Raw genomic sequence first — 17,669 nt, forward strand, 5'->3', positions numbered from 1 at the left:
TCGACCGGCCAAGTATAACGCTTTTTGCACCTTTCACCTCCCTTGAGCTGAAGATGTGCGTTGTTGATTCCCAGCAGTGTTCACAGATGTGTTCCCTTGTTGATTTCCTTCTAGCCTTGCGGCAGATGAGTTTGCGTAGAAACTCACTGCCAGCCCAGTACTTGTGCTAACTACGCCCTGTATTGGGACAGGTGCTCCGCATGCACTGGTTCCCCATAGGCAACCCCTTGCGACGTATATTCCACTGTGACGTATATTCCACTTGCGACGTATATTCCACTGACAAAAACACTGTGTGGACATATGTGGAAAAAGATGCATTTTCAAACTGTATTTAAAAATGTATTAGTGTGGACATGGCTTAAGTATACATTATAACTACGGTATTAATTAATTATAGTCAGGATCAGGATGAGACGTTAAACCATGGTCCTGACTCTCTGTGGTCATTAAAAATCTCAGGGCAATTCTTGTAAAGATTAGGGGTATAACCCCAGTGTCCTGGCCAAATTCCTAACAAAATGGGATTAGATTTCTCAGAGGTTCCCTGAGATAACAATAATAATAAAATAGGTGGCAGTTTAACTATAACTTTTACCATGGCTACTGAGGTATTTATCAAGATTGATATTGATTTTATATTGGTTGGATCTGGCTGTCAAAATAATTTTCATATTTAAAATGACTAAAACATGCAGAATAAAGTAATGTAACGTAATTTTCCTTTTGTGTGTGTGTGTGTGTGTGTGTAGTACTTTTTAACAGGTTGTGTGAGATGCATTTGGAAAGTGAGTCTGATGGAGAGGGGGAATTCTTGGCAGCTTTCTCCAACTACAATCCAGGTGATCTTGAAACAGCCAATAGTGACAGTGTTATTCACCTTGAGCTAAGCAGAAAGTCATTTCAGTAACAAAACAGAATGAATGTTCCATTACTCTTTCTGTCACCTGTTCAGATGGAGATAGTTCAGAAGAAGACTCAGATGAGTGTAGCTGTGCTAATGGTCGGTGTGTGCGATCCTATCTGGGTACAATGTGTGAATGCAATCCTGGATTTGTACTAGACCATTCACGAACACGCTGTACAGGTGGGTATGAGTGCAGATAGTTTAACAAATTCAATTCAACTCCTACTTTAAAGCATTAAACTAGCTGGGAAAAGTTCATTACACTTTATTGACCACTCTGAATTTACTTGTTTATGAAGAGAATCAAAAGTATTAATAAAATCAAGTAGAAATGATTGAATTGAAGTTAAATAGATAAACAGAAAGATGTTATACATACAATGTATGATACATTTTTTGTTATATTTTAACAAGATGAAAACATGTTTACATTGCATACACACACTTTGCTCTTTTTAAAAGTCATAATAATGAAGTTGGCTTCTCTCTTTCTTTTTCTAGATATTGATGAGTGTTCAGGGCGAAGCCCAGGGCAGAGTCCCTGCAAGAATGCACGCTGTATTAACACCTTTGGCTCATTTCGATGTCACTGTAAACTTGGATTTGTAGCGGCACGCCGACCTCATGTGTGCATACGTGCTAGGGCCCAATAACGACACAGCATCTCATCAAATCAATTCTCGGACACTTCTATGAACAAACACAGTCTCTTACACCCTCACTCTCATGTGCATACATAAAAAGTGATATGCCGCCACTGATACACTTCATCAAATCTAGTGTAACTGCATTTATGAACAATTTCATGTGTTCACTCTGTCATTCCCTAGTATGTTATGTTGGGAATCTAAGTTTATCACCATTAACTTCATAAATAGAAATATCTTGTTTTGCTGTTATTATACATTTTATGCTTGTCTCTTCTTCCAATAATCTGGTTGCACTCATTTGAAAATTATTTGTCATTGGAAGAGTAATTGCCATTGGATGAAATGTGTATTTTTTTTTAATGTTGCTGCTCTACATGTCTTGGGCGACTTTAACATTGCTCACCATTTTATTTTTTTATAATTTGTTTTCTCATCTGCTCCATTTATTATTTTTTGGGGTTTGCACCCAAAGCTCTTTTTCATTTGTTTGTTTGATATAAATGATTAGATTTTTTAAATATTCCTTTGTTTGTATTATTGCTTTTATTTGTCTTTTGTTCACCAGTGTTTTGTTCTATTAATTTCTTTAACATTAAGAAAGATGCTATTTACCAAAGAAATGAAGATAAAATAATAAACGAGAAAGGAAGTCAAACCATCAGCATTCAATGCTATATGACTGATTCTGTCTCTATTTGTTCTTACTTTTGTTCTTTCTCCCTCCTCAAATTAGTGTTGGGTTATTAACAATTAGGACTGAGAAAAAATGGCTGATTTTCAAAGTACTAATAATGAAACGTTTGCACATGCTTTGACAACAGAATGTCTCGGTAACCTCAGTTCCCTGAGAGGAAGGTTTCTGGGTCCTTACAATGTAAGAGACACCAATCAGTGAACACCTTCCATTTTAGTGCATAGAGGCATCTCGTGGACGTGCTCTGGCCAGTAAAATGGTGTCCATGACTGAATGCGTAAGTTCTGGTGCATGCAGTGGGCCCTGTTCAAGGGGCCACACATGCAGGTTCCACATCTGGGGATGCAAGATTGTGCCTTGCCCCTGAGAGAGGAGATCCCTCCTTAGTGGTATTTCCCAAGGTGAACTGCACAGCATCTCCATCATCAATCACTGACTCTGCGTGGGCGTGGCCTAGACAGTAAATGTAGCTCTCACATACTGATCTGACAGCAGGATGTGTCTCTCACACAAGGAACAATTATGGAACGACATCTTTATAAAGACGCGAACATATAAGTGACTCTTTTAGATATATAAATTAATATAGTTTTATTTTTATATCACACAATATACAATTCTTCGTAATGATACACAAACCCTGCCGAAGCGCTTATTTGGAAAATAAGGAAAATGTATCGATGGAACTGTTTAAAATTTAAAAATACAACGCAACGCGTGAGCTCATCTTGCCATTTTTCTTACATGATACATTTAAAAACTTTCCAAATGAGAACGTGTTTTTCTGTGGTGTTCTACTTCCCTCTAGTGGCAAAAAAAATAAAATAATTGTTTCTACCACTAGGGGAAGTACAACATCACAAATTCAACATTAGAATAGCTGTTGCTAAAACACGAACACATTCACATTCATAAATCTTTCATATTTAAAAAATATCTGAGATTCCCAAGCTGGCATGGCATTGTCATTTCCAGTTGGTCTCCCTTCTCTCTATATGTCTGTAGATGTTGATGAAAACCATTAATATAATGGTACTGTTTGAACACATAAAGCTCAATTTTAATATAACTACAGCCTACTTTTTGACAAAAATTGCGTCTTGTATACGAGAGTTGTATACGTTTAGAACCCGCAAATGAAAACATTTTTGCCCCGTGTGAGAAATGAGAAATCACCAACATTAAAATGCTTGATTTGCAACTGTAAGTATATTGTAAATATAAGTGCAAATATAAAAATTATAATAACGTGACCACAAATGCTTACAACCCAGTTTATTTATTTATTTTACACTTTTTGCCGAGAGTCAATAACACTCATTTTACAAGTTATATATTTACAGCAATGCAATTTTTTAACATAAAGCCCAAATAATATATTATTTACATGAATAGGTAATATTTAGGTAATACGCGCGCCTCATTGGTCAATTCTTCGAAGAATCCAAGTAGCGGTACGGGCCGTGATTGGTCAATTCCAGCAACCAGATCGTGACAAGCGTCTGATTGGTTCATTCTTCGAATATTCTTGGTAACGATGCGTGCCGTAATTGGACCATTTCTGGATATCGCTACAAGAAATGCGTCTTCGTCACTTGTATACGTTTAGAACCCGCAAAAGAAAAAAATTTGCCCCGTGTGAGGCTCGAACTCACGACCTTCAGATTATGAGACTGACGCGCTGCCTACTGCGCCAACGAGGCTATAGAAACGGTAGTAGAAGGGCACGTTATCTACAGTCATGTGATAATTCATTCACGTTTCTTCGCACATTAAGGATATAGTGTTCTTAGATTTCCATTCACACTTCTAATTTAAGTTAAGTAGATTTTGCTTCTTGCTCCTGCAATCTGTCAGTCAAGCCCGTTTCTGTTAATGGATTCCACAAACGACCAAACCACGCAGTCGACACGGCTTTTGTCTCCATAATTAGTTTTACGTGAAATAAAAGTTTAAACTACAAGTTTTTAGCAGTTAAACTGCTTTTGCTGTTCGTTCGTTTTGCAGCCCATTCCATCTCGTTTCAGAGGGTTATTTTCACTCCCCCGTCCCCTCCAACCTCTGATGCTATCTGTCTCTTCACCTGCTACATTAGAAGCAGCCAAATATCTGGTGCGGCTAGATGAGTGCAGCGCCGTCTGGTGCGACCTGTACACATCATTATAAATATTTGACCAAAACACTTGTTCGGATTATATAATTCAGAAGTTTGTTTTGATCCTTAGTTCTGACTACTATCCGATCTATATCTATTTCTGTTAAATATGAAGAGAAAAAAAAATAGAAAAAGTTCTTTCAATTATTATTTTTTATGTATATTACCGGTTCGCAGCAAACACAGAACGTTCCACTAACGTTGGGGGGGGGGGTCTAATTTCTATATCTTATGGCTCCTACACACTACACGTCTTTCAAAGACGTCGGATCGTGGTACCGTTCATATTACACAACTGTCTGTCTTGTCACTGAAGTCGTAGCGTCTTCAAATTACACGACGAATCGGCGATAGGTGTGAACACATTACAAGACATTTCACTATTGACGAATCCCAGACGATTCTACCTGGTCTCCAAATTACGTTTCACAACTGAGTACACGCGAGAAGTCATACAAATGTATGATTGTATGTTACGCATTTCAGAATATGATGTGTAGGCCCTATGTTTGTAATCTCCTCAAGGCATCATATGTTTTATTTGGTTACAATATGAAAAAGTACCTCCTACTGTAAAATCTAACTATTTGATTATGTGACTGTCCAAGAGAATTGACATTTTCTCTCCAACTCTTCTCTTTCTCCATCTGGTTGTGGTACAGTTCAGATGAAATATAAAATCTGGTGCTCCTGCCAATGTTCCACTCATTTATCCTCCATTAGGATAAATGAGTGGAACATTTATTTCTGCAGAATAAGAAAGTCATACAGAACTTAGATGGCATGAGGGTGAGTAAATGAGAGAATTTTTATTTTGGGGTAAACTATTCCTTTAAGCTCGAAGTATACTTCCGTCAGACGTGAATGCTAGGCGTATGTGTATAGGACGCATTATGCAAATTTTGTCATCAGCAGCAGTGAACGAGAACTGAATGTGTGCTGCTTGATTTTTTATAAATGTGTGTACTCTGAATGTGCATAATGCAAAAGTGCCTGGAATTATTTGCAATAATTAGCGGGTCCACAAGGTGGCAACAGTCACAGTTGAGCCATTGCTGTCACAAAGAAACATTCAAAGAAGATGCAATCGCCGCTAAACATCATTATAAAAAGGTAGAAACGAAAACAGTAGATGTGCACATCAAGAAACCATGTGTGAAGCGGTAGGGAGATACCTGTATTTATATAACTCGAGTCTAAAGGAATATAAAGACATCTCTATGGCTCTTAACTCCTGAAGAGAAATAGTCTGTATCTCATAGCAGATGTATTGCGTATGTGGCAATCAGCTATGTCTGTGCAAACAGTCAAATTGAGTATTCTTTGAAAGATGAGTGTTAGACGGAACACAGGCGGCAAGCGTTCACATCAGAACCGAAGTATACGGGCCTGGGTAGCTCCAGTAAAGACGCTGACTACCACACCTGGAGTTGCAGGTTTGAATCTAGGGCGTGCTGAATGACTCCAGCCAGGCTTCCTAAGCATTGGGAATTGGGCATTCCCCCCAAAAAACAAGTATTTGGGCTTTGATTGGAGTTACGGTTTTGTTATTGGATAATTTCCTGTATTCAATTATTTCAGTCACGACAACTCAGAAAGATTTAGCATGTGAATATGGGTATCATGACATATTCATTGGATATTAGTCTTGGCGGACTAGATCTGCTACTCTGCTTTTGCAGAGCAAGTACAGAGACTTGCTACTGCTAGAAAACACAGACATACGGAGTTAAGCATGAGAACATCCTGCTGCTGCTCCACAATTAGAGAAATTGCAAGACATGCTGCTTCGAGCATGTATGATATGCTCCTGCACAAATAGACAATAAAAACAATCCTTGGGGGAAGCTGCACAAAACTCACAACACAAGCACAAAACACAACCCCCAGCCAAGCAGATCTATCGCCAAGACTTGTGCACTGCTGTTCCGAAGAGATATGTGCACCAAGTTTCACCAAACTCTTGCAGCACACTGCAGTGACAACAGCTTGACTCCAAAACTGAACAATTTAAATGTTACTCAGTGACGGAAGTTGACTGGTCCTTTGACATTTATTTGGGTAGCCATTCAGCTCACACCATGTGACCGAGCCAATTGGCTAACAGATAGCAGGCTCAAGAACTTATCAGCTTGTGCTACATAAGAGTTTCATGGCTGTACGTTGGTCATTCATGGCTGACTGTTAAAAGTGATTTTTTTACAATGGCATCCCACTGGTAACAGAAAACTACTGCATTTGAATGTATGCAATTGTGGCCCTAGGTGTCAGTGTAGGTCCAAGTCGAAAAAATTTCAAGCAGCGTGTTGCAAAAAATTTAAAGGTGATGGAAATGTTGTTTTTCAATGGATTTTATTGTTATGACAAATGTTTATTTTGAAAAAGAATGATATTTTTTATACCAGTGCACCACAAGCACTGCAAATGATGTGGTTACTTTAGCAATTGCATTTTTCATCTCACATTTGCTTTTTAGGATACTATTGGTTGGGTTTGGGGTAGAGTAGGTTTTGTTCATTTACAATTCAATAGAGGAACCTCATCTGTTTTGAAGAACATTTAACTTGCATTTAGCGCCACACTCTATACTGCCACAATACATGCATGGAACCACGTAATATCATTTTGTACACATTTTGCAATAGTAATTTAATTGTCTTTTACCAAAATGTACAATGAAATTTTTTTCTCTCACTTGAGCTGTTTGAGTCTGGTCAAATGTAAGAAAATAATAAAAACATGCATATTACTGTTACGGTGAGCAGGACAGCAGACGAGGATCTAAATGTAGGGTAGCTTTATTGGACACCTAAAATAGACAAAACAAAGGAAATACCCTCAATGGGGAAACACAACAAAAACATACAAAGATAAACTGGTAGGGTAAACATCAACGAACACGGAAACAAGCATCCAAACACATCAACGATCAACAAGGGAATGGAGAACAAACAGGGTTTATATACACTGGAGACATGATGAAGACAAACTACAATCAGGTGAGCACAATGACACAGGGCTGGCAGTGATGAGGGCCGAGGATCATGGGAAGTGTAGTTTCTGACAAAGACAAGTGAGACCCAGGGCAGACAACAAGGGAATCGTGACAATTACAAGTACATCATTATTAAAAAACAAACACATAGTTGCATTACCCCTTTAATTCTCAGGAATGTTGCTATGTTAATTTTTTTAATATTTCAATTATCATAGTGAATTAGCCATTTATATACATCTCTAAACAATTTTTTTCTCATAATGTTACACATGAAATTATTAATTCAGAATTGAACATTTAACAATAACATACTGAATATCTTCTCAGTGCTAAATCAATTAAACTAAACCCTTTATAAACATAATGAGAGCTAACAGGATACATAAAGCTAGGATGGTACCCATAGTAATGGCAGAATAGAAAGTCTTACAGGGGTAAGGATGGGCACAAGTAGCCTACTGGAGTACTCGGGTGTGGCAGCAATGATCGATCATGAAAATTATAATCTATAACAAATACCTGATAACTAATCACACACGTGTCAAAAAGGGAGCTCATTTTTAGATTGATTTACGTTTTGATTTTGAGGGGTACATTGATTGTCAATGACATCTCATAGCAACCAAACTGATGACGCTGCAACGCTATTAAGATAATCAAAAGAGTGTATTAGAGAGTGTATAAGCGTGCTTTGAACATCGGTCTCTGCAAAACGTTTGCTAAACACGTTTCTACTATCATTTAATGTAAGACTTGTTAATGGATATTATTCAATAAAAGTGAATGTTTGTCACTGACCGTAAACCTTCTTACCACTGCGGTCAAGTGGGCCGCGCGTTGAAAATACACGGTCAAGCCAGCCGCACATCTTTTTTTAGTATGCGCGTCTAATCGTGTCCTTACGGTATGGGTGCTGAAAGAGGTCAAACTTGATTTTTTGACTCTATTTTCTGCTATTTTCCATCTTATTAGGACACAAATATTTTTTTTTTTTTTTTTTTTACTATTTTAATGTTTGTATGCCTAAATATGATTAACATTAATTATTACATAATTTATTCATGTTCATATTCATTTTAATTATCATACATCCTTAATATTTTTACATTTTTATTTTTAATGTTTATATATATATATATATATATATATATATATATATATATATATATATATATATATATATATATATATATATATATATTAGTATACATTAATTATTATAATATATTTATTAATGCTAATGAAATCTGTAATATTGATGTTAATTATCATACATTTATTTTACATTTGTATTGTTGATTTTAATGTTTGTGTATATATAAAGTATACATTTAATTATTATACATCATGTATAAATGTTTATTTATTTATTTAATTTTTTCATGTTAATGTAAATTATTAATATGATACAACAGGCTTTTGAAACACAGATGATATTTAAAACACAAGCACACACACACACACACACACAATTTATATATACAAGTATGTTATATTACTGTATAGTTTTGGAGGAAAGGCAAACTCACCTCACACATCAAAGTGCATTCTATCACTTACACCATGTCCCATGTTCAAGCACTCATAAAAAGTGTTCCTTCAAAGGTTTGCTCATTCTTTCAATATATTCCTGTTCAGAGTGACTCTGACTATTACTGTAATTATTTTCAAGTCATTTTACTGTATAGTTTTGGAGGAAAGTAAAGGCAAACTCACCCCAATCATCAAAGTGCATTCTTGCACTTGACACCATGTCCCATTTTCAAACACTCATAAAAAGTGTTCCTTCATAGGTTTGCTCATTCTTTCAATATATTCCTGTTCAGAGTGACTCTTAATATTACTGTAATTATTTTCAAGTTATTTTACTGTATAGTTTTGGAGGAAAGTAAAGGCAAACTCACCCCAATCATCAAAGTGCATTGTAGCACTTACACCATGTCCCATGTTCAAACACTCATAAAAAGTGTTCCTTCATAGGTTTGCTCATTCTTTCAATATATTCCTGTTCAGAGTGACTCTGACTATTACTGTAATTATTTTCAAGTCATTTTACTGTATAGTTTTGGAGAAAAGTAAAGGCAAACTCACCCCAATCATCAAAGTGCATTCTTGCACTTGACACCATGTCCCATGTTCAAACACTCATACAAAGTGTTCCTTCATAGGTTTGCCCATTCTTACATTTGATTAATGTTCAGAGTGACTCTGACTATTACTGTAATTATTTTCAAGTCATTTTACTGTATAGTTTTGGAGGAAAGTAAAGGCAAACTCACCCCAATCATCAAAGTGCATTGTAGCACTTACACCATGTCCCATGTTCAAGCACTCATAAAAAGTGTTCCTTCAAAGGTTTGCTCATTCTTTCAATATATTCCTGTTCAGAGTGACTCTGACTATTACTGTAATTATTTTCAAGTCATTTTACTGTATAGTTTTGGAGGAAAGTAAAGGCAAACTCACCCCAATCATCAAAGTGCATTCTTGCACTTGACACCATGTCCCATTTTCAAACACTCATAAAAAGTGTTCCTTCATAGGTTTGCTCATTCTTTCAATATATTCCTGTTCAGAGTGACTCTTAATATTACTGTAATTATTTTCAAGTTATTTTACTGTATAGTTTTGGAGGAAAGTAAAGGCAAACTCACCCCAATCATCAAAGTGCATTGTAGCACTTACACCATGTCCCATGTTCAAACACTCATAAAAAGTGTTCCTTCATAGGTTTGCTCATTCTTTCAATATATTCCTGTTCAGAGTGACTCTGACTATTACTGTAATTATTTTCAAGTCATTTTACTGTATAGTTTTGGAGAAAAGTAAAGGCAAACTCACCCCAATCATCAAAGTGCATTCTTGCACTTGACACCATGTCCCATGTTCAAACACTCATACAAAGTGTTCCTTCATAGGTTTGCCCATTCTTACATTTGATTAATGTTCAGAGTGACTCTGACTATTACTGTAATTATTTTCAAGTCATTTTACTGTATAGTTTTGGAGGAAAGTAAAGGCAAACTCACCCCAATCATCAAAGTGCATTGTAGCACTTACACCATGTCCCATGTTCAAACACTCATAAAAAGTGTTCCTTCATAGGTTTGCTCATTCTTTCAATATATTCCTGTTCAGAGTGACTCCTAATATTACTGTAATTACTTTCAAGTCATTTTACTGTATAGTTTTGGAGGAAAGTAAAGGCAAACTCACCCCAATCATCAAAGTGCATTGTAGCACTTGACACCATGACCCATGTTCAAACACTCATAAAAAGTGTTCCTTCATAGGTTTGCTCATTCTTTCAATATATTCCTGTTCAGAGTGACTCTGACTATTACTGTAATTATTTTCAAGTCATTTTACTGTATAGTTTTGGAGGAAAGTAAAGGCAAACTCACCCCAATCATCAAAGTGCATTGTAGCACTTACACCATGTCCCATGTTCAAACACTCATATAAAGTGTTCCTTCATAGGTTTGCTCATTCTTTCAATATATTCCTGTTCAGAGTGACTCTGACTATTACTGTAATTATTTTCAGGTAATTTTACTGTGTAGTTTTGGAGAAAAGAAAAGACCAATTCACCCCAATCATCAAAGTGCATTGTAGCACTTACACCATGTCCCATGTTCAAACACTCATAAAAAGTGTTCCTTCATAGGTTTGCTCATTCTTTCAATGGATTCCTGTTCAGAGTGACCCTGACTATTACTGTATCAATTTTCATTTAATTGTGCCATTGTTAAACACTAAATTATTTTCATTTTTGAAGTCATTGTTGTGCAAACATACCATGCTTATTTTGTATTCATAATTAACTTACAGTATTTAATATACAGTAGTGGACAAATTTACATGGAAATACAGAATATACACAATGTCTTCTTGCATTTTACGTATTATTGTCATTTTAATTTAGTGAAAACCTTGTTTTTAACTATAAGAAATGATTATGTTCATCATCCGTTTGAGAAGTAATTTCTTTTGGTTAATGGTTACAACCTCACCTTTAGTTTCTTATGTCTACGTTTTATATCCTTATGTCTATGTTTCTTTTGTTGTTGGTGTTTTTCTTTGTTTCTGATGATTAAGTCTGCAAAACTGTTTTTTTTATGTTTACCTTAATCTGCAGTCTATTGAATCTGCTCAACTGGAATTTGTCATTTCCCTCCTCCTTGACAGAATCATTACAAACATATGGCATTGAGATGAACTTTAAAATGATCTTTCTAAATGAAAATCCATATACAGCAAGTGTCACATCATAGAGATAAGGAGAAAGAGTTGATAACACAAAGAAAAATTATACTTATGCAGTGTCATGTCCTTGTCCTTGAATATGATCACATTTTTATTAATTATTTGCTTTTCTTATTTCAGAAAACAACTATGTCCATCTTGCAACACCACTTTCGGCATGCTGTTGTACTCATGTACAACCCATCAGACTGCAAGTGTCTACTGTGGCTTTGGCACCTGCGTGGCATTGACTGGCTGCTGCACACTAATGCACACACCTAAAATAATCTTCTCATATTAGGTTTTTGTTTTATTACTTAAAATTACATTTTTGCATTTGTATCTATTGTGAAATGTCATAACACAGGATACATAATACCTATCACACCATATTTCTGTAATTCTGTTTATAAAACTCTTGTTTAAATTTCATTAGGTTGTAGCCTACTGCAGTCTTCTGATAACCATTCGATACTGTGCTTGTTAGGTGTCATTGAGTATTAAAGGTGCCTATAAATAAAATGTATGATTATTAAGTTGGCTTGTGAGAGCCAACTTACTGAAATCCTACTTAAACTTCTTAAGTTGGCTTGTGAGAGCCAACTTACTGAAATCCTATTTAAACTTATTATTATTAGTGGTGCTTGCCAAAGGCAGAGCATCACTATTGTTCTCTTGCATACTTATTAGTGGTGCTTGCCAAAGGCAAGGCATCACTATTGTTATTCGCCATACTTATTAGTGGTGCTTGCCAAAGGCAAGGCATCACTATTGTTATTCGCCATACTTATTAGTGGTGCTTGCCAAAGGCAAGGCATCACTATTGTTATTCACCATACTTATTATTAGTGGTGCTTGCAAAGCATCACTTGTAATCTCACATATTTATTATTTTTATTTTTATTAGTGGTGCTTGCAAAGCATCACTTGTAATCTCACATACTTATTATTTTTATTTTTATTAGTGGTGCTTGCAAAGCATCACTATTGTAATCTCACATACTTATTATTAAGTTGGCTTGTGAGAGCCAACTTACTGAAATCCTATTTAAAATTATTATTAAGTTGGCTTGTGAAAGCCAACTTACTGAAATTCTATTTAAACTTATTATTATTATTATTATTATTATTATTATTATTAAGTTGGTTTGTGAGAGCCAACTTACTGAAATCCTACTTAAACTTATTATTATTAAGTTGGCTTGTGAGAGCCAACTTACTGAAATCCTACTTAAACTTATTAGTGGTGCTTGTAAAGCATCACTATTGTAATCTCACATACTTATTAAGTTGGCTTGTGAGAGCCAACTTACTGATATTGTACTTAAACTTATTAAGCTGGCTTGTGAAAGCCAACTTACTGAAATCCTATTTAAACTTATTATTATTATTAGTGGTGCTTGCCAAAGGCAAGGCATCACTATTGTTATTCGCCATACTTATTATTAGTGGTGCTTGCAAAGCATCACTATTGTAATCTCACATACTTATTTTTCTTATTATTATTAGTGGTGCTTGCAAAGCATCACTATTGTAATCTCACATACTTATTAGTGGTGCTTGCAAAGCATCACTATTGTTATTCGCCATACTTATTATTAGTGGTGCTTGCAAAGCATCACTATTGTAATCTCACATACTTATTTTTCTTATTATTATTAGTGGTGCTTGCAAAGCATCACTATTGTAATCTCACATACTTATTTTTCTTCTTATTATTATTTAGTGGTGCTTGCAAAGCATCACTATTGTAATCTCACATACTTATTTTTAGTGGTGCTTTCCAAAGGCAAGGCATCACTATTGTTATTCGCCATACTTATTATTAGTGGTGCTTGCCAAAGGCAAGGCATCACTATTGTTATTCGCCATACTTATTAGTGGTGCTTGCCAAAGGCAAGGCATCACTATTGTTATTCGCCATACTTATTATTATTATTATAATAATAATAATTATTCTTCCACACAAAAGTTCGGCGCGTAACTTGTCCCGCAGCTTTTGTCACACACCCCTGAGTGAGGCGTCAAATTATGCGGCCTATTGAGGAGAGGTATGGAATGACTTTTATAAGCGATCGGGGTACGGTATTTTCCCCAGGGGCAAAAAGCGGCGAAAAAATCCCATAGACTTAACATTGCGACAAACTTTGACGAGTCACAGCTCCGGCGAGAATTTCGCAGAAACGTGTGATTTGCCACATTTGAAGAGGCTGGCAGGCTCTGTAAGAGCATACCTCAATATGGGGTAAAAGTTGCACCCCTGGGGGCAGGAGCTGCCCAAAGTTGCCCCATTGACTTACAATGGTGTAGGACGGCCCATGAAATGACATTGCATAGGGATATTGTATTGAACATAGCTCTGGATCACAGTGTCATAGAGACAAGGGGGTGGGCTCATTTTACTCAGACAACCAATCAGTCTCTCGGGATCATTGTGAAGCTATCAAGCCACGCCCTAGCAACAATTTAAAGCACCTTAGCAACAAGTCCTATAGACTTCTAATGAAAGACATCAAAGGGATATCTCCGGATAGAAGTGTCATAGAAACACAAGGGTGGTCTCGTTTGACTCGGGACAACAAACAACCAATCATGAATCACCTCAACACTTCCTAGCCCCTCCCTAGCAACCATTGTCGAGCACCTTAGCAACCAAAATCCATAGAGGGATATCATCCATTCTGAATGTAACAGAGGCATGGGAGTTGGTTTATATCATTCATACTGACAAGCAGCCTTTGGAGTTTCATGATTGGCAGCTGCCAAGCCACTCCCTAGCAACTAAACAGAGTACCCTACCAACCGAGTAACAAAACACATATCTCTGCACCAGAAAATCAGAGAGACTTCTGGGTTGATTTATTTCAATCAGGATGGCAAGGAGACTTGATAAGTATCACTATGGTAACTACCTAGCAACCAGATGGGGTTACCCTAGCAACCAACTAACAAATCACATATCTCTGCATTACAAAAACGTACAGACTTCTGGGTTGGTTTATTTCAATCAGGATGGCAAAGATACTTGATTAGAATCACTATGGTAACTGCCTAGCAACAAGGAGGGGTTACCCTAGCAACCAAGAAACAAATCACATATCTCTGGATCAGAACATCGTACAGACTTCCGGGTTGACTGATTTTACTCAGGATAGCAAGAACACTTGATAAATATCACTATGGTAACTGCCTAGCAACCAGATGGGGGTACCCTATCAACCGAGTAAAAAAACACATATCTCAGCAGTTACAAAATGCTATTTGACGAGTTTTGCCACGGCAAGCACCACTCACATTTTCTTAAGGAAATGTACATTCTAGTTTGTTTTTACTACCTAAATAAAAGATAAGGAGTGACATCCAGATCCTTATTTATTTTTTTTATTACAAAACGGAGATCAATATTTTTTTTGTATAAACGTTATTGTATAAACGTAATTCTGAAAATTATTTTATATTTCATCAATAAATACGCTGTAAGAATGCACTTTTTGGGTTGATTGTGCCTTTACTTTCCTCCAAAACTACACAGTAAAATTACCTGAAAATAATTACAGTAATAGTCAGCGTCACTCTGAACAGGAATATATTGAAAGAATGAGCAAACCTATGAAGGAACACTTTTTATGAGTGCTTGAACATGGGACGTGGTGTAAGTGCTAGAATGCAGTTTCATGATTGGGGTGTTTGCCTTTACTTTTCTCCAAAACTACACAGTAAAATGACTTGACAATAATTACAGTAATATTAAGAGTCACTCTGAACAGGAATATATTGAAAGAATGAGCAAACCTATGAAGGAACACTTTTTATGAGTGTTTGAACATGGGACATGGTGTAAGTGCAAGAATGCACTTTGATGATTGGGGTGAGTTTGCCTTTCCTTTCCTCCAAAACTATACAGTAAAATAACTTGAAAATAATTACAGTAATATTAAGAGTCACTCTGAACAGGAATATATTGAAAGAATGAGCAAACCTATGAAGGAACACTTTTTATGAGTGTTTGAAAATGGGTCATGGTGTCAAGTGCAAGAATGCACTTTGATGATTGGGGTGAGTTTGCCTTTACTTTTCTCCAAAACTACACAGTAAAATTACCTGAAAATAATTACAGTAATAGTCAGCGTCAATCTGAACAGGAATATATTGAAAGAATGAGCAAACCTATGAAGGAACACTTTTTTATGAGTGCTTGAACATGGGACGTGGTGTAAGTGCTAGAATGCAGTTTCATGATTGGGGTGTTTGCCTTTACTTTTCTCCAAAACTACACAGTAAAATGACTTGACAATAATTACAGTAATATTAAGAGTCACTCTGAACAGGAATATATTGAAAGAATGAGCAAACCTATGAAGGAACACTTTTTATGAGTGTTTGAACATGGGACATGGTGTCAAGTGCTAGAATGCACTTTGATGATTGGGGTGAGTCTGCCTTTACTTTCCTCCAAAACTACACAGTAAAATTACCTGAAAATAATTACAGTAATAGTCAGAGTCACTCTGAACAGGAATATATTGAAAGAATGAGCAAACCTATGAAGGAACACTTTTTATGAGTGTTTGAACATGGGACATGGTGTCAAGTGCAAGAATGCACTTTGATGATTGGGGTGAGTTTGCCTTTACTTTCCTACAAAACTATACAGTAAAATGACTTGAAAGTAATTACAGTAATATTAGGAGTCACTCTGAACATGGATATATTGAAAGAATGAGCAAACCTATGAAGGAACACTTTTTATGAGTGTTTGAACATGGGACATGGTGTCAAGTGCAAGAATGCACTTTGATGATTGGGGTGAGTTTGCCTTTACTTTCCTCCAAAACTATACAGTAAAATGACTTGAAAGTAATTACAGTAATAGTCAGGAGTCACTCTGAACAGGAATATATTGAAAGAATGAGCAAACCTATGAAGGAACACTTTTTATGAGTGTTTGAACATGGGACATGGTGTCAAGTGCTAGAATGCACTTTGATGATTGGGGTGAGTTTGCCTTTACTTTCCTCCAAAACTATACAGTAAAATGACTTGAAAGTAATTACAGTAATATTAGGAGTCACTCTGAACAGGAATATATTGAAAGAATGAGCAAACCTATGAAGGAACACTTTTTATGAGTGTTTGAAAATGGGATCATGGTGTCAAGTGCAAGAATGCACTTTGATGATTGGGGTGAGTTTGCCTTTACTTTCCTCCAAAACTATACAGTAAAATGACTTGAAAATAATTACAGTAATAGTCAGAGTCACTCTGAACAGGAATATATTGAAAGAATGAGCAAACCTATGAAGGAACACTTTTTATGAGTGTTTGAACATGGGATCATGGTGTCAAGTGCTAGAATGCACTTTGATGATTGGGGTGAGTTTGCCTTTACTTTCCTCCAAAACTATACAGTAAAATGACTTGAAAGTAATTACAGTAATATTAGGAGTCACTCTGAACAGGAATATATTGAAAGAATGAGCAAACCTATGAAGGAACACTTTTTATGAGTGTTTGAACATGGGTCATGGTGTCAAGTGCTACAATGCACTTTGATGATTGGGGTGAGTTTGCCTTTACTTTCCTCCAAAACTATACAGTAAAATGACTTGAAAGTAATTACAGTAATATTAGGAGTCACTCTGAACAGGAATATATTGAAAGAATGAGCAAACCTATGAAGGAACACTTTTTATGAGTGTTTGAACATGGGACATGGTGTAAGTGCAAGAATGCACTTTGATGATTGGGGTGAGTTTGCCTTTACTTTCCTCCAAAACTATACAGTAAAATGACTTGAAAGTAATTACAGTAATATTAGGAGTCACTCTGAACAGGAATATATTGAAAGAATGAGCAAACCTATGAAGGAACACTTTTTATGAGTGTTTGAAAATGGGACATGGTGTCAAGTGCAAGAATGCACTTTGATGATTGGGGTGAGTTTGCCTTTACTTTCCTCCAAAACTATACAGTAAAATGACTTGAAAATAATTACGGTAATAGTCAGAGTCACTCTGAAC

The 17,669-nt window shown here is 36.1% G+C and overlaps 1 protein-coding gene and 1 non-coding gene across 11 annotated transcripts in view; one reads left to right on the forward strand and one right to left on the reverse strand.

Annotated features, from left to right (window-relative positions):
• The window catches only part of LOC127636498 (latent-transforming growth factor beta-binding protein 3-like), a 70,731-nt gene extending 68,510 nt beyond the window's left edge, over window positions 1-2,221 (forward strand). For all 10 annotated transcript variants that reach the window (XM_052117057.1, XM_052117076.1, XM_052116994.1 and 7 more), the window contains 3 exons: window positions 753-842; window positions 956-1,087; window positions 1,409-2,221. In XM_052117057.1, the coding sequence (XP_051973017.1) occupies window positions 753-842; window positions 956-1,087; window positions 1,409-1,560 (374 nt within the window). In that variant the 3' untranslated portion in view covers window positions 1,561-2,221. The remainder of the gene's footprint in view (window positions 1-752; window positions 843-955; window positions 1,088-1,408) is intronic.
• Window positions 2,222-3,881: 1,660 nt separating this feature from the next.
• Window positions 3,882-3,954, reverse strand: trnam-cau (transfer RNA methionine (anticodon CAU)). The gene has a single exon. It is a non-coding gene; the product is annotated as a tRNA-Met (tRNA).
• Between the last annotated feature and the right edge of the window lie 13,715 nt (window positions 3,955-17,669).

Source organism: Xyrauchen texanus, chromosome 4 (assembly GCF_025860055.1).
Source record: "Xyrauchen texanus isolate HMW12.3.18 chromosome 4, RBS_HiC_50CHRs, whole genome shotgun sequence".
NCBI lineage: Eukaryota > Metazoa > Chordata > Actinopteri > Cypriniformes > Catostomidae > Xyrauchen > Xyrauchen texanus.